General features: G+C 44.7%; 2 protein-coding genes across 12 annotated transcripts in view; both read right to left on the minus strand.

The window, feature by feature from the left end:
- LOC120955071 (heterogeneous nuclear ribonucleoprotein L) overlaps window positions 1-3,717 on the minus strand; it is a 177,103-nt gene extending 173,386 nt beyond the window's left edge. For 9 of the 10 annotated variants that reach the window (XM_049610587.1, XM_049610586.1, XM_040375572.2 and 6 more), the window contains exon 1: window positions 3,579-3,717. The gene's annotated coding sequence lies outside the window, so the exon portion shown is untranslated. Of the gene's footprint in view, window positions 1-2,970; window positions 2,990-3,578 lie in introns of those variants that run through there. The other variant, XM_049610585.1, reaches the window with a different exon arrangement.
- Window positions 3,718-6,477: 2,760 nt separating this feature from the next.
- Window positions 6,478-19,336, minus strand: LOC120957039 (cofilin/actin-depolymerizing factor homolog). Of its 2 annotated transcripts, none has more exons than XM_040378961.2 (5): window positions 19,208-19,336; window positions 17,025-17,340; window positions 7,312-7,502; window positions 7,113-7,218; window positions 6,478-7,002 (listed from the first exon to the last, which is right to left on the minus strand). In XM_040378961.2, the coding sequence occupies exons 2-5, from the start codon at window positions 17,025-17,027 to the stop codon at window positions 6,856-6,858; spliced, it is 447 nt and encodes a 148-aa protein (XP_040234895.1). In that variant the 5' UTR covers window positions 17,028-17,340; window positions 19,208-19,336; the 3' UTR covers window positions 6,478-6,855. The 2 variants fall into 2 exon arrangements, with proteins under 2 accessions (XP_040234895.1, XP_040234896.1); XM_040378962.2 differs by lacking the exon at window positions 19,208-19,336 and adding an exon at window positions 17,476-17,610.
- Between the last annotated feature and the right edge of the window lie 1,679 nt (window positions 19,337-21,015).

Consider the following 21,015-nt stretch of genomic DNA (forward strand, 5'->3'; position numbering starts at 1 on the left):
AATCGCAATGCTAGCAGCTACGCTCGTTTCGGGTGGTTGCGGTGTGCAAGTGATGATAGCGTGAGGTGAGCACGAGATATGGAAATACGGAGCAACGTGGTGAACCTTTGGCTTCACTAAAGTGAGTTTAAACATTGATAAGCTCTTATTGAAAGAATACAAAATATTCTTCTATCACAAAAGAATACATACATTAATTATTTAAATTCAACATATCTGTTAATTACTATTGAAATTCACCGTTAAGTAAAATAAAGTTCTTTTTGATTTTTTATTCGAAGAAAGCCCTCAAAGAGGCACTTATCGCTTAAAGAAAAATAATATTTTCAGATCAGCTAATAGGAATATCCAGGCAACGCAATAACTGCATTAATTAATCGCATAGGCTGTTCAATTTGCATCCTTTGCACCCATGTCCGTTGTTTCCTTGAACTGCAGAATTTTTAGTTTTTCTGCAGATGAAAAGAAGCCACATCTATTATTGATGCGTGCCATGCAAACATATTGGTTGCAGTAATTTTTTTTTTTTCTTTTAGTTAGGTTCTTCTACAACGTCTACAGTATGTTCTCTAGACACACGGTTTATGCGTTCCCGAGCAATCCATGGAACTCGAATATCTGCATTAGTCGAATTACACGTTTTTCGCCTAAAATTCATAAGATTACTCGGTATTTTTGATGAAATTTAATTCTTTTAAACACTTTATCATTTACTTAAAACGATTCCTGTAGAAATTCTGCTATGCCTGACTTAAAAACCGATTAAATGTTGTAGCAAATGCAATTTATACTGAATTGGATAATTCATGAAGCAAATTTTGCTGATTTGATATTTGATCCATCAAATTAAGAAAACCACGTTTCTCCGAATCCGCATATGTCGAGAACCGCTCTTTTTCGGGAACAGAATGTATTTTTGCAACCGGATGACCAGTAATTTTGTGATTGTTTTAATTACAGTCTGTTCCCGAGTTACGCGGTTCTCGACATACGCGGATTCGGAGATACGCGGTTTTTTAAATTTGACAGATTAAATGTCAAATCAGTACAATTTGCAGAAACCGCGTAACTCGGGAACAGACTGTACATGGTAGATAGGCCCTATGAAACATAGTCTTTGAAGGATAAGGTTGTATGTCCGTTAATAATCTCGGTACAATGGAATGGCAAGAGACAGACAAAGATCTACTCATGTAATAATGAATTTGTGTGAAATATCGTATTGTGCGTGATTTAAAAAAAAATCCCTATGAATGACCATATCGCTCCATGTTCCCATAAAAGTTTCGAACATACCACTGCTCTATTATCTCTATACATATCTCCCTTCTTCTTCTGGCTTGCACCGTGGACTCATCATTCGCATGAGCAAAAATGAGACACATCTGACAGAACCATGTGCGGAAACGGAAAGACATCCGCCAAGAAGGTAAAGAGAAAGTAGGAAAAAATACCCTTTTGTTCTGGCTACCGTCTGTTCGCCCATCGACCACAAAACAATAGCCATCGGGCAGTACGAGTTTAATTGATTACAAAGCGAATCAAACTGCGGCAAACGTCACAAACACACCCGTTCGTTCCCTTCTGCCCATTTGCCCTTCTCAATGCTTTAGGTATTTTCAAGCAAAAGATCAATAAAAACACAACCCATCGTCGGCGGCGACGGCGGAAAAACATGGCCAACTACTCTACTACCACTACCACACCACCGTCACCAGTGCGCGCGCGAGCTGTCAAAACGCAGAGTGTGCGGCCTGTCTGTGCGGCAAAGTAAACAACGCGCTACAACGACACAACCAGCAGCAGCAAAAAAGCACCGATGGATGGACGGTGTGCCCGCCCTGGTGCGGCTCAGAAAGGGCTTCCGATTTGTTTACCATCATGGAGGCTGTAGTAAAGAAAATAACAATAACAACTAATGCAGTCAAGAGGAGAGAGCATGCACTGTCATATCACCACCCCTTGGGATGATTCGAGGGCGTCTCCAGCTGGAAAAGATGTGACCAAAGCAGTAATGCTTGCCAAAAACAACAAACAACTAATTGCTTACGGTTCGCCATTTGTTTAAGTTTGTTGAAGGAGCTTTGCCGGCACTGTTGGAAGGATTAGATAACACAGAGACACGCGCTCACACACCCGTACACACACACATACACAAACACACTCTGGCTGGAATTTTCAGACTCGAGGTCTCGAGGTTAGTTTTCGTTCAGTCAGCAATAAAATTCTTTCTAATGTCTCTTCTATACACGTTGTAAGCTTAGCGACCGCACACACATTAAACAACTTTCTTCTGCCAATCGACCAAGTCTGAAGTAGGACCAAACCTTAGATGAAAAGCAATCGAAGAAAAACTGGACCGAGCACACTACTAACAGAGCGCAAAACGGGAAAGCGAACCGAAAGCCATTATTCATCCCGGGCGGCAATCGAACGGCGGTTCTATTAGACACCAGAAGGATGGAACAGGGGGGGGGGACAAGAAACACCAAACGAGGGGGGAGATCGGTAATAGAGAAACACAAGAGCGCGCGCGCACGCACACGAACAAACCGAACGACGGCGGGGGGGGGGGGGGGGGGAGCAGCAAACGTTCCGCGCTTCCCATCAAAACGCTACACAGCGGCTAAGATGTGTGTGCGGTACACAGCACACCATCAACGCAACACGCACACACACACAAACACCCCGAGTCTATTATATCGAACGTAACACACCACAGCAGCCAGACGCCACAATTCCACGTACGGGTCGGTGTGTTCGGCCAGCACCGGTCGGAGAAGAATCGCGCAGAGAAGGAGAGTGGGGAGGTTTCTATCGATCTCTTTGCTCCGGAACCGGATGCCAGGAGACACACCACACACCGACGCAATTCTAATGCTCCATTAAAGTTTCAGTGGCGGCCGTGTTTCTATATGTTCTATCAAGCACCGGGCACACACACACACACAAACTAGCACACGCACGCACACTTTTCCGTCACCACAGCCTGCTTCGCTTTTTTCGTGCAATTGATTTTACACGCGAGAATACAACACAGCCAGCAATCCCGCAATCGCCGCACAATCTAATGGAAGCAAAGCGATGCAGAGGGAGAGAGAGAGAGAGAGAGAGCGAGAGGGAGGGGGATTGGAGTCTTCTTCCTTCGCTGTGCGGCGGCAGCTAAAGGGCAACGCAACGAGACGACACCACGAAGGAGAAGTAGGCAACAAAAAAAGCAGGCAACGCATATAAAACACCGTGTTCAGCGAAAGCGAGCGAGTGTAAGGGAGATAGAACGAGAGACGGGCGCGCGTGCGGTGCGAGGTTGTTGTGCCCTCTATTGTTATGCTCCACTTTTGCCCACTGTTTCTTCCACTGCTGCACGCACACACACACACACATACACGTTGGTAAAAGGTGTTTTTCGGTTCGGTTTTTTAGGGGTCGACTATCACACACACTCCTCTCACCGAAGGAAGGGGGCACACACGGTTTCGTGCTAAAACGCGCTTCTCGTTTACGCCGAAATATGTAAGGTTAAGTTTGAAGGGGGTGAATTGTTTGAGCTAGAATTGTAAGCGCAATGGCACACATACACTTCTGTATCGGTGAAGAAAACACGGCTGTGAATTGCTGTGCACGGAACACTTCCTTCTCAGAACTCGGCGGGCTCAGGAAAAACGGAAACTAACGCGTACCACGGCGAACGCAACGCTCGAAAGTGTCGAGTGCGAAATTCCGCGAGAGCGCTCGAGCCGTCGACGGACAGAGCCGGGAAGAGTGTAGAGCGTTGCGAGAGCGAGACGGACAGTGCTGCGCGCGAGTGAGCAATTTGAGGGCTGAGAGGGTTTGCTTTTTGCCACTCTCTTCTCGCTGCTCCTTCTCGTTCGCACACTCGTGTGACGTAGGATCAACGTTTGCTAGCATGCAGCCATTGCAGAAGCTAGCCACACTCTTCTTTCTACCCTTATATTGCTATGGGCGAAAGAGAACGAAATACGCAAAAACACGAAGAGAGCGTTCGATGTACTTTCTCCCGTGTTGAGTTGCATCTCTTTCTTGCGCGCACTCTCACCTGCGTCCACCTGTTCTCCCGGACATGGAAGGTCGGAGAGCAACGCCAAGATCGCCGACTCGAGAGAGCACATCCGATTTCTATAGTTTTCTCGCTCTGTCGCAAGCTATCGCTACCCGTATTACGCACTATTTGACATCCCTTTCCTACACCGTTTCTCACGTTTCTCACCTGTTCGATTGTTTCGCTCCTTTAAAACCGCACGCTAAGCGCTAGAGAGCGAGAGCGGAAGTAGAGAAGAAGAACAAAACATGAAATAGAGCACGAAACTGATGCGGCGCACGATTGAAGCGAGATGAGAAAGATAGAAAGAGAGCAAAGGATTATCCGCTTCAGGCAAGCGATATTCCCAAGGAACAAAAATTAGGTTCAATTGACCTGTAGGCGCAAGTAGCTTCCAAGACAGCTTCTAGGTGACTTTAGAGTGTAAGCGAACTGTACTGCAGCTTCCAAGCGTTTGCAAAGGAGCATAGGTCCTAAAAACGATGAAACTATTGGTATGGTTTAATGTCAAAACAGTACACAAATAATCGGTAAATTCGTTCATAAGTATTTTTTTTTTTTTAAATTTTTGTCAAGAAGCTGCAGCAGGCTATGGATAATTTATTATAATTTATGTTACTTAGCACAGCAAAAGAAAAATGTCCTCAAAAAAAATATAAGAAAATGTATTAAATAGACAACGATTCACAATAATTCATTGAGCTCATATCGTTTTTAAGTTTGGATATGTCGTCAGATGATCTTCAGAAAATACACTGCGCTATTTGAGAGAATATGTCCACATGTTTTAGCATGTTTTTTAACAACAAAACATAATGATTTTGGAATATACTTACATTGAAATACAAAACCGTACACAAATTTGAAGAAACAATCCATACTTTCGATAAAATTCAACTATTCTAAAGGTTTCAAGTAACGAAATAACTAACGAGTATAACTTGTGATATTAAAAATGTCCAATACCTGCATCCCATGTCATGATATTTTAACAAATTCTTGAGATGACAGATGTCATGTCGGTTGAAAGTTTTATCTTCCTTGAAAATATACACAATATCCAATTGCTCGCAATTTTTGATAATTTGTGTTAATTTTTGTTAGGTTAGGAACATAGGTAATAAGTATTATTTAAGCATTTGTGTAACCAAAAGGTAGACAAATAAATATGAATATGAATGAATGAATGAATTGGGTTCAAATTACCAAATTAGTTACAGATGAGTTGTCGCTCCTTCCCTTAAGAATGCTTGTCAGGAGGAAGACACGAGATTCGACCTCAAGCTTTTCGAGCTATTCGAAAACTTTGTTCAGCTCTCACTGGAGCGATCAGGATCCGTAGTTAGACTGTCACTCTTTTAGAGTGATATGAATGATATCCTATCTGAACGAATGGTATTCATACTGCCAGCAATTTGCGATGAGGTAAGGTGTCTAGAAGGCGTCGACAAGTCCAGTTCACCATAGGTGCAGTGGACTTAAGCCTGCCTTTCTTCTTGTTAAGCGAAACAACTGTAGACGATCTAGGCCTAACCTTAACCACAATGGGATTTGGCTATTAATTTACCTACAAGATAGTCAATCCTACATCATACAGGGAAGGTCAGTCCGTAAAGGGTTAGAACACATGAGCTCATGAACACACGTGCTGTTAAGTCGTACGAGTTTGACTAACTCGGTAGGAGTCCTCCCTCCCTGTCTGTCATCATTTGTAACTACACGCACTCAGGTGGCACACACTCACTGCTGTCGTTTATTCTTCAAAAAAGAAAAACTTCGAATTTCTTGCATCTCATTTCCATCATTTTGTCGTCTTCGCTTACTTTATTTCTGTGACGCATATATTATTCGTCCGCGCTTTCGCCTTCACCTTCCTTTTCATATCATCGTCCCACCACTTTTGTTGCACCTCCTCCTCATCCTCTTCCTCTCTTTTCGCTACCACCTTTCTCTGCATTATGGGCCATGGGCTGCTTGTGGTATTAGTGTGATTTGACTATTACTGATTGCTTCGTAGCGAATGTTTCGCGATCGATCGATAATGATCTTGCAAAATGATGTTTGTTTTTATTCTAGCATGATCGTTACATTCATACTTCTTGATGTCCATGATTACACTTTCGCCAAAAAGCATAAACTTTCATCTTTCTTTCTTTACTCTTTGCTTCCCCCATTACACCACTCGCCCTTCCTGTGGCTTCTTTCAGTAAACTCTCATGATGTGATTATTAGTGTACTGTTCCACACTTGTTCTCCAGCAGGATATAGTTTCCCCTGATAGTAATAGAGTGGAAGTCTTCACAGACACACACACACTTCGTTCGATAGAGTACAACAAAGGGTGCGTGTGTGTGTGGGTTTGTTGTGTATTCGGTTAATGGTTATACGTTGAATATATAAATGAAGAGTGCTGAGGGTTTGTTCTGTTGATTTCAGTAATTTCTCTTTTTATTCTTAACCACGCGCGCTGCTTGTCGTTGCATAATCATTTCACCTTTTCCTACTTTCACAAACTGTCTTAGTACATACTGCTGCTTCGTCTTCTTCTTCTTCTTTTTCCTTTCCTTTATCTCCTTCTTCCCTATGCAAGATTTTGATGTATGATGGTGGTGGTGGTGCTGGTGTTGTTGTTGTCGTTTGTGTAAGTGTATATAATATGCCCTTCATCTGCTTTTCGTCTCCTCCTCTTCGCTGTGGTGTGGTGTGCGCGTCTCTTCCTTAAGTAGTAACCTGTCTACTGTGTTTGTGTAGTGTTGTTATTGTTGTTCCCTCTCCCTCTCACACTCCCTCTACTCTTACTGACGATCAGTGGCGCGCAGCTTCTCCTCGACCGCTTCCCGCGAGGCCTCGGAAAGGTCAGTAGCCTGAATGTATTTCTGGACGCCGACGAGCGACTTCTTCAGTGCGTCGAACGAGCTCGAGTACAACATCTTCTTCTTGACCTGCGGCGCCGCGTGCATGAAAACGAAAGAGAGAGAGTTGATGAAATGTATTAGAGAATGTGCAAACCGGAAAGCTGTTCGAAAAACAAAAGAAAGTGTCCGATCCTTACCTTGGCAGTGTCTGGGCACCAGGACATCAGGAACAGCTTCTGCTTCTTCGAGCTCTCTGACGTTCCCTGACACTGGTGCATGTATTCAAAGTCAAACAGTCCATATCTGGAAAAGAAAAGATAAATGTACCTTTAAATTCCTGAACAACAACACACACTCTCCTCCTCTTCCTTGTTTAACAAGGCAAACACCACTTACCGGCATTCACCGGGGCCGCCTTTCTGTATGTCCTCCAGGAAGCTGTCGTATTCCGCGTTACGGTCGCCGATCACCTCAACATCGATCTGTTTCTCGTCGCGAATGTAGAAGATCACGTAGCGGTGCTTCTTATCTTTCTTAATTTCCTCGTAGGTGGTCTTGCACACGTCCGATACAGTTACTCCGGAAGCCTACACAGCAAGAAAGAGAGTGAAAAATGAAAAGGAAAGGCCAACATTAGTCAAAATTGCAAATAAGCGTTTTTTTAAATATCTAATATCATTTAGTACGTCTTAAACTTAAGCAAAAAGTAAAATACATCTAAAATCATACATAGAACACGTGGAACGAGAGAAATCAACGATCTTCTCCAAAACTTTTCTTCAGTGGAAAACACACCCCTCAGGAGGGTTCGGGAAAAGAAGGAAAAGCGACACGCGTGATCTGTTCGCTCTCCTCCCTCCTCAGCCCCTTAAAATCCAATGACGGGAATGATGATGATGATGATACATGATGATAACAACGTGAAATAGACAGCCAAGTGGGAATAGGCAGAGCAGAAGAAAGCAAGCAGCAGAAAAAGAAGGAATGGTTGTGGTGGTACCAGAGCACGGGATAGAGACTCCTCGACCGAGAGGGAGAGCACACACATGCGCACTCTGACGTGCCGGTCGGTTGAAGTTAAAAATAAGCGCCATCTTCCCAACAACACACACACACACAGCCCAACCCAAGCGCGGTCGTCTCTTCGTCATTTCGGGAACATCTCATGCGTGGTGCTGCTGCTGCTACTTTGCGCTTTTGCTTCACTGTACTTCTGCTGCTGCTCTGCGCGCTGATAGCGGAAATAATGTTAGCCGGATTGCTTTTCTCCGTGTGCGAAAATGGGGTGTTGGTAACACACCGAAGGAATCTTTAGCTTGCACTAAAAAGAAGATTTTTTTTCTAGACGGAAGAGAGAGAGAGTAGTACCTTCCTGTCGTACGTTTTCTTTCTCTTTAACAGAAGAGAAGAGAGAAGAAGAAACAAATTTATGCTATTGAACAGAAAAGTTCTCAACACACGTGCTTTTGCCTCCCGGAAGCATGGAGGAGCGCACCGGAACATTACGGCCAGACAAAATTAAATTACTACCGAAAATTCTCATACTGACATATACTCAAACATAGATATAGACTCAACACGTGGAACTCAACCACGAACTACAAACTACGAAAGACATTGTACATTTCGTCTTACAACACAAAAATATATTTTCCAAAGCGTGTTCTGCACCTGACACACACATTCCCCCCGGCGTTCCACTTGATAGAGCCCACCGAAACGAATGAAAAGCAACAGAAAAATGCCGGCAACGCCTGTTGTTCTAAATCTAGACGAAAAAACACGTTCACCTTTCTTCGCTCGACTCAGTCTCCAAAAAGACAACACATATATCGATAGAATCGGTGTACCGTGCATTAGAGAGATCGTGTTACGCACACGGGTTCTCTATTGGCCCGTACCACACCAGAGCGCGTTTTCCTAGAACGACGCTTCTAACGGGTGTACGTACGCGCGCGCTTCAGCGCAACCCCACACACGCACGCAGCGGCAGAGGTCTTTGCCATCCCGAAAAACCTTCGAACACTTCGAACCCCGCGAGCCGAGAGTCTCACGGCAGCAGCCGCGCGGCGCTGCGCATAGACACGATCTGCTCTAAATTTAAAACTTATTTTTGGAAAAACCATGTAGGACTTCCCGTGTGCGCGCGACGCCGCACAGCACATTCTGTGTGTCCCAGAATGGCGGCGGCGTGTGACAACAGGGCACGTGGAAGAGGAGGTATCACTCGTTTCCGCTTGTTTCGCATTTAGTTTGCAGACCAACTACGGGAGTCACCAAACCAATGAAAAACGAAAAATTCAATTGTACCCACTTTTACTTCATGGACAACTGGAATGTGTTTGCGTTCTCTTGCTGATGTTTTCCTTTCGAGTGCCATCATCATCATGACCACACTTATTCGCGCTCTGTAAAGGAGGTGGTCACATTTTTGCACAACTTCTGAAGTACGTGACGAACGTGTTCTTTATCGGTGACCTACAAACTCCGCAGAAAGAACAAAATGTAATGGTTGAAGAGAAACTACGGTGAGAAAGTAATGTTGCAAAATGGGCATCGACATAGACATAACCTATGTTAAGTACTTCCCGTTCGAAAAGACGAATACATTGATAAGGAATATATCAGAAAAAAAATGTCAGTTGTGTCCAGGAGAGAAGTCAAATACTTCAGGAAGACAGCCAAGATACAGGAGTACACTTCTGCTCCAATTCACTTTACAATCTGCAAGAGTTAATGATTTCCTGCTGCAGAGCCATGTGTGTTGAGGTAGGCAGATAGATATTAAACAAGTCGAACAAGTTTTAGAGCAATTTTCTCGATCCATTCATGAAGACGTTAGACTATATCTGTGGCTAAACTTGCCCAAGGGGAAAGAATTAAATTACCGACGCTAGAGAGGAGTCTGCGAATATAACCTTTAAGAGAAGAACTGGTTCTTCATTCTTGATTTTTTTATCTAAAGCTAAGATATGATACGAAAGAGAGCGCAAACCTGCTCCGACTTGCTATCAGTTAAACATGGAGGAATTGGAATTTAATGCCGTAATTCTAGTGACTTAATCTCTGCAAGAGTCTAGAGTACTGTGTAATGTCTTATAGAGGCAGTGAGAACATCATCGTAATGACCTAAAATTACATACTTTCTGATGTTGTTAACAAGTCGTGTTACAACCGTCCACAAAAAGGTTATTAGGGGATGAGTAATCAACAGCACCCGAAGGTCTCTTAAAAACGAATTCGTTCCCGATCTAAAAATCACATCGATTACTCACAACCCAAGATTACAGATTACCTCTGGGGCAGTCACAGACTACGTCACACGTACATAAAGTAGTTGGAAATGAGTCACTAAATTGAATCATTTTAATTGGCAGCAATTAGCTTAGCAAGGCATTGGAAAAAAATAAACGAAATAACCATTCAAAATCAAGCACAAAAGAAACAAAAATATATCGATACATTATTAATTTACTTATTATTGTCGTCCTTCAACACAGAAAAATGGCAAGCGTGGATGGCGATTGGGGTGACAAAAGGTCGTCCTTCGCTTGCTTAAACAAGCAGCGCGCATACGCTCGGTACAACAACACTGGATCACCAAAAATGGTTTGTTCACGTACAGGCCCGGCCGATCCGATCGATGACGACGATCAACAGGAAGGAATCAATCCACAACCAAAAACTTCCTCCCAAGCAAACAGACACTAACACATGGCCCCCACTCTTAATGCCGGTTTATGATTGCTGTGGTCTAATGTGTACAACACAACCGTACAGAGAGAGAGAGAGACAGAGAGATACGAACAGGTCGGAAGCCACACACGGCTCCACCAGGTAAGCGCCCCTTCCTTCCTTTCGATTGACCATATAAGGGCACATCGAAAGTGCAATAGAGTAAGGGAGCACCACACTCCTTCCCGCGTGTGTAGGTGACGCTATTTTGCCAAATTGAGACATTTATTGTTAGCAACAGATTTACACACAAATGTTCGTTGTGTTACGATCACATTTCGATCATACAAATCATAACCGATTTTTACAACAGGATGATGAAACAACACGTGTCTGTCTCGTCGTCTGTTGGGGGTCTGAGGGTGGCGGCTGTGCTGGGCCTCACCAACCCGGCCTTTCCGTCAATGTGTGCGCTGACTCATGCAATATCGTTCGAACCGTGACCGTGAGAGCTTTGGATGGACACAGACAGCCACACATACAAACCACAGATGAAGCGAAACCCACGAAATCAGACGATCGAGAGACTGTTGTTGTCTTGCATGCAAACACACACACACACACGCACACAAGCAACTTCTGATCATCGCGTCATAAATGGATCGTAGGTTCGCGGTTTTCGCGTGAATGCCACCAGGGGAAAGAAACCAGCACCACAAGCAGCGGTCACCAGTGAATGTTGCTTACACTTCAAGGTTGTGACATACATTTTTGTGTGATGCACCTTTCCCATCATCGTCGTTGTGTTCCGGGCCAATCAATATAGGGGGGCGGGGAACGAGGACGGGGACGAGAGGTAGCAAAATTAACGCACGAAGGACGACACCACTTTTGCTGGGAGGACTGGGCGGGTTGATGAAGTTGGTGCTGGTTGCGTGTTTTCTCCTATTTTTATTGCCTTCGTGTGTCATGTTAACAACAACACCGTCAAGCTGGACACGTTTGTAACATCCTTTCCTTGTTGGTCATAAGCATATGCGTGCCGTCAAGGTTCGTGATCGACAGTGCATCCAAAAACGATTGCAATCCACAAACATAGGAAGGAAAGCAGCAGGAAGAAACGGAAATAAACGTGTTAATGCTGAACTGTCACAAGAGAAAAAGGACTTGAAATTAAATTGAAACGAAAATGCTTTTAAAAAACTGTGGAAGACTTAATCCTAATGCTATTAGAAACATTTACTTTTAATCAAAAATTCTCTTTCAAATCTATGAACATGCGCGTAACCACCAGTTTCTTTTATCTCTTCCAAGGACAAAATGATGATGTTAAGTATTATTTTTCCAAAAATAGGAAAAAAGGGATGAAATTCTCCTCAAAATCGAAAGTATTCCAATCGAAAGAGAGCGAGAGAATTGGGGAGGTCAATGACCGGATGTTGTTGTGTGGAACAATGAACAAGGATCTTTCTCTCTCTTTAACGTTTCTAGTGTAAATCCTCTCTCCCATGTTTGTGTTTGTGTGAACGTGGTGGCGATGATAGTGACCTTTATCAATCGCTGTGTTCCTCCCACAAAAACAACACCGAAGCACCTTCCGAGGGGTGTCGTCTTTGTATCACATTAAAAAATAGAGAAAGAACTATTCTCCCCGTCAGGAACATATTTCTGCACAAGACAAGGGTTTTGTCCTTAGCGCTGCTTTCATTCTTTCTGTGTCTTCGTGTTTCATCTCTTTTGCGTACATTGTGTTTGACTTTCCACAAAGAACCAAAGAGCCAACATAAGAGACAAAGAGAACACACCACCAGACCAACCATTTGAGGAAGAATGACAGCGAGAGATAGCGGAGAATGACATTTACCGGTTCCTTGTTGGGAAGAGGAAGCAGCAGCTACCGGAAGTCTGTCCGACAGTAATTGTTCGTTCGATTGCACTGGGGGGGGGGGGGGGGGGAGCAGCTAGCCGAAACACATGGCCAAATGAAAACGAATACGAGTGGACGACAGTAAATGCAAATTCGCTCTCTTCTGTCTGGCTTACCACCTCACACTTCTTGAAACCCAACAGACCAATGGCCAGATAAGAACAGAAAACAGAAGCCACACACCGAAACATGCCAAAGAAAAAGTTTCAATAATAGCTGCCGACGACTTCAGCAACCAAAAAACCAGACCTTTTCAAAAGATAACAGAGCCAAGTGGCAAAGCATACTGATGATGATGATTCAACAGCTCAAGTATGTTGTTTGGGGAACACGACAACACACCACCACCACATTACTACTGGGCGTCTGGGGGGTTCGTCGTGTGGCATGAAGATGTTTCGCCTTCGCATGTTGATTATTGTTGCGTGCACGTGCTATCAGTCAACATTCGGTCAATTATTCATCATGAGACCCTCCTCCTTCCCTACCGGCGTTAGTGGCGAGAGACACACGCGTTTGATGCTATGAAAACCATAGTAATGTCCACCAATACTTCGCGGTCACATTTTGCTGACCGTAACCTACAGTCACAACACAGATGATCTCCTTTTTCTCTTGTAACGAAAACTATGCTTGGAATGGGGGTGAAAGGAATGTTAAAAACGACGCATTTTTTGTTTAATGGCGAAATTGGACTCTTCATGCTTTGTTGCTGTTTGCTCTTGCGATTGCACATTTGACGTCTGACGTTAGACCAACAAAGGCTTCCACGTAATCATTTAACTCTAAATCGGTATCTTCATCGTGTCGTGTCGTGGCGTATCTTATCACGATATACACATCGTGGCCCATGGGTCGCCGCGTAAATCCAACTTCGACCGGAAACCAAAACGATACTGAGTGTGTTTTAAGTGCACAACAAATGCAAACTCATTATATGACATTACAGTTCCTCGATAGTATAGTGGTCAGTCTCCCCGGGGCCTATCATTATGTGACATTTGTTTGTTCCTCCACCGAAGATCCGGGTGATGGTGCACTCAGCCCCATCACTCTTGAAGACTACACATACATTTCAGTTGATAGTGAATCAAATGCATTCGCGACATTACCCTATTAAGTCGTTGGAGACTATTTGGCATCGTCTACAACGGGGTTGAGACATCAGCTAACTTGAGGAAGGAGAAGAATCATTAGGTCATACCGCGCTACTAAAGGAATGATCATAAGAGAGATCCTCCGGGATGATTTGCTAGGCTAGAGATCTGTTCATCAATATAAATCAACAAGAATTCTGTTTGCTGTAGAAACATGGATTTGTTGAAAAGGTAGCAAAATGCCTAAAAATTCAATATCTAGACTAGTGATGGGTAAAGTTGGCAAACATCCGGAGCCGTCTACGATGTGACTCCGTTAATTTCTGAACCGAAGCCGGAAGGTAAGTCCGCCCAGTATTATCCCGAGTCGTTCGTAATGATCTGGAGCCGTCCGGAGTCGCCTGGAAACGCCTCTGGATTACTTCGAATGACTCCGACTTAGACTCCAGATGATTCTAGCTTATTCTGGACGACTCTGGACAACTCCGGACGACTCCTACTCCTGAAAGAACTTGTGGATCCATATTTTTCGGAGTCGTATTGTTATTGCTTATTAAACTGGATGGTTTCTTCTGTTCTTACTTTCCCAATCACCCAAATATACCTTTGTCTCCTTTTCATACCTCTCAATATTTGCCATCCATTTCCAACAGGTGTGCGTGTGTCTATGGAGCATTTCCCTCGTCGTACTTACATTAGCGAGGAAAAATCAGCAGCTTGTGACACATTTTTCCCATCCTTCGAATGATCATCCGATGCCACAGGGTGTGGGAAAGGAACGGGGAGAGAATGTGGAAAGAGTGTGGGATAAGGTGGTGGTCACGCATCTACTGATCCACTTACCCAGCTGCTGTTGCTCCTGTGCAGTGGTGTGTGTCAGTGGTAACGTGTGCAATTTTCCGCCCCACACAACGGCATCATCTTTCAATATTATTAGGCCTGGCGTCGCACCAAGAGAGTGGGACCGACGACACATTGCCCATTTCCACCCTTTTCTAGCGGGGAGTAATTAACCAAAAAACATGATTGAAAAACTGAATTCTCATTGAACCGTCTTGGGCGTTACGCCCCGCGTATACCCCCTCGCGTGGGTACCGTTATCTCTTGCCAAACGCGTTTGTTTTATTCGTGTTGATAGTTGGCAAAACGGAGTCATCATTTGGACAAGTTGGTGGGGAGCTTGTTTCCCTGCATCATTGTTTCACTCCTCCCCTTGCCTTACACCCGCTCACCCAAAGCAAGTTGACTCATCTTGACCGACGACCAAGTTGCGCAAATAAAAAACACCGAAGAAAAAGCTAAACGCTCACAACTCAGCGTAAAAAAAAAACAACAAAGTGACGCCTTGCGATGTGCCTGTGTGCTCCACACAGCGCCTCGCACACAATCAACCGAACCGGCCCTTCTTTGGTAGTGGAAACTGGAAGCACCTCGTCGCACACACGCGGAGATCTGTGGGGAGCGGCGTTTATCAGTATGACACACTCATACACCAAACGGCAGAGTGAACAACACAGATGCACTTTATCGCACAGCGCAACGCGCTTCATTGCGCGCGTTCTCTTGGTGTATGTGTTGGAGGAGAAAAGCAAAAAGAAGGGCGACGACGAGCAGAAAAAGGCATTACCCGGCTCATGAAATGCACACCAACACACTTATACACCAAAGTAGTTGTGTGTACCGGTCTTTCTATCTCTCTCTCTTTTTTTATCTTGTCTTGTGTGCACAAGTGTATTGGTGAGCGTAGCGGTGTTCCGTTTCTCGTTTCTCCATCTCATTCTCACACCTGGAACAATCTCGGCAATAATCATTGCCATGGGCGATGACTCACGCAACACACCATACTGCACACAAACACACACACACACATATATACGGCCTATCCCTTCAACCAACGCCTTATCATATCATTTTCCCCCTCTCTACCCCACACACATACAGACTTTCATGCTCCGTGAGATGATATCGTGACGGTTGCGTATCATTTCTCTGTCTCTCTCTCTCTTTCTCTCAGCGGTACACTCGCACACACACACAGCCAACTTTGCTTGCCGCCGCGTGCACACACCGTCGTCGCTGCTGCTGACAACTTTGACCATATATGGTAATTTGGCTCTGTATTTCACCAACCATTGCTGCTGTATGTGTGACTCGAGCGAGGGTGTGTGCGCGCACCCGGTGTCATAGTGAGCGAGAGAAAAGGACGGTGATTTTGAATGCCATTCACACCCGTTAATCATTCGCATATTTCCAGTGAATTTCTCATCGCCTTGCCCTGCCTTATTCCCATTTAAGGAAAAACAGGTGGAAACGAACTTCCAAAATTCACACCAAAAAAGCAGGGAACCAATACTCATCAAAACAATCAGAAATTCCTTATCAAATATTTTTTATCGACGAATTGATTCTCCATCGTCATCGAGCGAGATATCTCTCTCGTACCCCCTCTCTCCTTTTCTTTTTCCATTGAAACAGTCATTACCTTATAAGGTAAATCGATGCCCTCTCTCTATCTCTCTTCTCACTCCATCCCTCATTGCTCATTGCGCGCTACATTGCATTTTCACCCAATACACATACACCATTCGTACACACTGACGAATCGGAAAGAAAGAAAAAAAAACATGTCCGTCACTTCTTTCCGGTCTTGACATGTGTGTGGAGGACACAAATTTCACGAATGAAGTGCACAGTGCGCGCACACATTCAACTGACAGTCGCAAATATTCTCCTCAAATGTCTCAGTGTGTGTATGTGTGTGTTTATTTCAAGCGATGGTGAAGCTTTTTTTGCACTGAATTTGGTGAAGTTTTCGGCGATCATTGACGCGATTTTAAACGCTTTTGATGGCCAAGAAATTGAATGAGAGAAACGAGGAAGAGACGGAGAGCAGCAGGGGAGCTAAAAATGCCGGGTTTCCGTTCTCGTTCTCTTTCTCACTCACTTCCTCTCGGTATCCAATGATGACATGAAATGCCGGCTGTTTCGCTCTGACGCACTTTCAGCTCGAAATACTACTACAGCCCTATGTGTATGTGTTTCGCTTGTGTAATAGTAGTAGTAGTCGTAGCAGGCAATGGAAAGCTCGGTGCATGATGAGCCACTTCTTCCATACATACACATACACACACACACACACGTACGAGCGCACGCACGCGCACACACTGGCTCCTATTTGGGTGTTTGAATGTACAGTTTCCGTCCGAAGAATAAAAAAAATATGCTTCATCGTTGATCTGGAAGGGATCGTTTTAAAAATAAACTTCATTCACTTCTCTCACACAACCTCGTTTCGTTGAAAGTGTTTTTGTCCACGTTTGGAGACCGTTCGTTTAACTTTCTTGCATTGACCGCAAATTTCCTAATTTCACTCGAACTCCAACACACACACACAGGCCCCGTCTACTCACCATTTTAACACGTTTCTGCGGCTATTCAATTGGGAAGAAGTTTGCTTTGCCGGTTCTCTCTTCTGCTTCTTCTCTCGCTGGTGGAGTTTTCTTTCACACACGCACACTAGACGTCACTCGGCCTTATCCGCACACAAACAATACACACACAGGCTAGGTTTAGCTCCGTTTCAGAAAAGGTGTGACTTCCCTCTGCTCCAAAACAATGCCGTGTGTCGTCACTGCTGACACACAACAAAAGGTACACACCACACGGCACTTGCAAAAACGCACGCGCACACACACAGAACTACGTGTACGGGGTCGGTCGCTAAAACTGTGAAGTAGAAGAAAACGTTAAACAATTACTGTACCATGTACAAAGGGGCAAATTGCGAATTGTGGTGACGAAAGAATAAAGCTGAAAGATGCCGAGAGTAACAACGGTCCCACAGTGTTCTCCAACACTTACATCGGCTGTCAAACTATGGCCAAACACTGCTTCAACTCGCTGGCGCTACTTGCTGTCTACACACAACTACCGTCCGTGAAAGAAAAGTACACTCTGAACGGCGCCTTCCACAGTGAGCAGCGTTTTACCTCCCGCTATTGCTAATGTGGTGCTTGTGTGTGTGAGTGTGCCGTTTCGTTCAGCGAAACCGCGCGTACGTGATATCCCCGCTGAACGGGTGACAAAGACAGCACTACTGTGGTCTTAGCAACCATCAAGCAGTGTAGGGGCGCGTGCGAAAGAGAGAACAACTCGCCCTGCCAAATGTGTGCATGCGAGTGTGTGTGTGAGGGGGACGAGTTTTGCATGAACAAGCCGGCACACTCATACACATACAATCACCACCATCTGCACCACTACACAGTCAAGCTGAACTACCAACGTAGCGGAAAAATGCTGCGCTCCCAGCGAGCAAACGGGCGAAAATCGGAAAACGCCGGTACGTCCCGTTTTCCACTCAACGGAGAAAACGAACGCCACATGTAGAAGAGCTTTTGATTTTGATGAAGAAGAGGAAAACAGACCTGGTACGGGGTGAACCGGAACCGGAGAGTTGCTTCTTCCATCGCACCACTCTCCTCTCCCTCTACCGCAACATTTCCCTTACTTCTAGTGCGGTTTTCTTCTTTCTCCCATTTCCATTTGGTGTTCGATGCTCTTCACTCAAAGGGGACTGGTACGCAAACGTACGCGTGTATGTGTGTGTGGTGATGGTTGAAAAGTATTCAGATAATTTTAAGCAGCCTTTCCAGTCCAACGAAAAATAGAGTGAGACCAACATACAGATAGCTCTTCCTCTTTCCAACTAATGGAAAACAGACACGGCTACACGTTCTCGCTCATTAAACCCCGGCACGGGCAACGTTTTGCTTCTACGGTGTATGTGCTTGATCTGTACTTCTAGCGCGCAGACACACACAGACGTACACGCTCATACCGATTCAAAATGGGTGTGTGCCCTACGGGCGAAAAACCGTCATCGGTGTGCCGGTGTTAGCGACCGTACCCGTACACTTACACACACACACACACACACACAGATCCAATGTGAGGTAAAAGAAACGCCGCCTTCGATGTGTGATGCCACTCTGCGGGAGATGCGTTCATCGCCACATAGGGAATAAAATTTGAAAAGAAAAAAAAAACCCCGACAATCTGTATGATCGGAAAAACATTTCCACTGTGCAACGTTGCATTTTCTCTGCAGCTCACCGCGGCACATAGGCAACACGGGAGTGAGAGAGGGCGTAGGGAAGAGATGTGAATGAGAGAAAAGAAGAAGACCGAACCTTCGATATCGCTTCCTTCTCCTCTTCACCACACACCGCCCAAGAGAACAATTGCACATTTGCCAAACATACTAGCGAAAATTACACAAACGTACATGGCACACTCACCCACACACACACACTAGCAAAGTGGCTGATTGGCGATAGAAAAAGCCTGCAAACGTTACATTTGTAGCACCTTTTTCGGCTAACAAAAAGAACGCATGAACGCACTGCTTGCTCTCACACACACACATTCACGTACACGCGCACCGTACTTTTGCACACCGCTTGCTGCAGGTGAGGGATTGTGTATCCTCTCGTTCGATGACGCATCTTTTCTTCGCACGAAGTTTACTCGAATGGCCGGTTAGTTTCCTTCATCCTAAAAATCCTAGAATGCAAAATCCCAGCGGTGTGCTTACCTGAGGAAAACAAGACCAATTCTAGCCGAAAGGGTCGACGACACCGGGAAAGCGAGAAAGACACGTCTGCTCGCTGTGAGTGCTTGCGGGAAGAATGGCGTATGCGACGGTTCACAACAAATCAAAGGTAGCGAAGAAATCGGCACGCCGACTGGCTAATGTAAACCCAGTGACCAAGCGAACGCAATACACAGGTGGGCGCACGCTGCCCAATCAACAGACAGAATCGGTACAGTGCAACGCAAAAAATAGGTCGTGATTAGATGAGGTTTGTCGAAACACATTGCAAGAAAAGGACAGCAATTTAATGATGATTTATAATACGCTATCTATTGAGCAAAGCAGTGAAGCTATGAAGCTTTCATTTTTTATCCTGACCTGTTGTAAAAGCACGATGATACACAAATTAAACAATAGCTGATAGAAATTATCGCAGACGCTTGGTTTTGTTGCCATCTACACTAGTGATGGGAAAAATGAAGTTTTTGTCGGAATCGATTCCGGCTAGCTCCGCAGTTTTCTGGAATCGATTCCGGATAGTAGGTCCGGAATCAGTTTCCGGAATCGATTCCGGAATCGGCTCCAGAATCGGAATCGACTCCGGAATCGGCTCCAGAGATGATTCCGGAATCGGTACCGGAATCAACTTCGGAATCGGCTCCGGAATAGGAATCGGTTCCGGAATCGACTCCGGAATCGGTTCCGGAATCGGAGTCGGTTCCGGAATCGACTCCGGAATCGGTTCCGGAATCGGAGTCGGTTCCGGAATCGAAGTCGGTTCCGGAATCGACTCCGGAATCGACTCCGGAATCGGTTTCGAAATCGAAGTCGACTCTCGAATCGGAAATGGCTCATAAATTAGAATCGGATACCAAACGGAGTCAGTTTCGGCATCGCCATAAAAAAGGCGTTTGGGTCCAATCATACTACTTATTGATAACCGCAAAAATCCAAATTTACTTGTAAAAGATCCATTCTCATGGAGATTCCCGGACTGATTTCGCTCCGGAGTCAACACCGGAATCGGCTCCGGAGCCAACTCCGGAATCGGCTCCGGAGCCAACTTCGGTATCGGCTCCGGAATCGGCTCCAGAATCTTCTCCGGAATTGGCTCCGGAATTGGCTCCGGAATCGGCTCCGGATTCGACTCCGGAATCGGCTCCGGAATCGACTCCGGAATCGGCTCCGGAATCGGCTCCGGAAACGGCTCCTGACTCGGCTCCGGAATCGGCTCCGGAATCGGATCCGGAATCGGAATCGATTCCAGCATCGGAATCGGCTCCGGAATTGATTCCGAACACGGAATCGGAATCAGGTAGGTCCGATTCCGAGCTCCCACCACTAATCTACACACAAGCTACACACACGAAGCTTGGCGAACTTTTTGACATAAGAAATGGAGGCGCCATGTACGTGACCATGTACAGTATGTCTCAAAAATTATCGTCATCAAGAGCATATTATTTTGCCCAAGAAAATATATATTTTTATGAAGATTTTGCTCATTTGCAAATATTGCATACCCTTTATTAAACTCTTCACATGTATTATTTAAAAATATGATTTTTTTTAAATTCTTTTTTATTATCACCGCAGATTCAAATAGAGGAATAAAAGAAAACAGATAGTTTTCAAACAGTTAAACAAAAAAATAGTTTGGTGTGAAAATAAATACGCATTATTACATAAATAAGAATGAAAAATGACATTCCGAATATTGAATAAATTGGAAATGGTGTAGATAAAATTTGAAAAACACTGTGTGTCACATTAACCCGAATAAAAAAAAACGAGTGTAATGGAATAAG

The sequence above is a fragment of the Anopheles coluzzii genome, chromosome 3 (genome assembly GCF_943734685.1).
Source record: "Anopheles coluzzii chromosome 3, AcolN3, whole genome shotgun sequence".
Lineage (NCBI taxonomy): Eukaryota > Metazoa > Arthropoda > Insecta > Diptera > Culicidae > Anopheles > Anopheles coluzzii.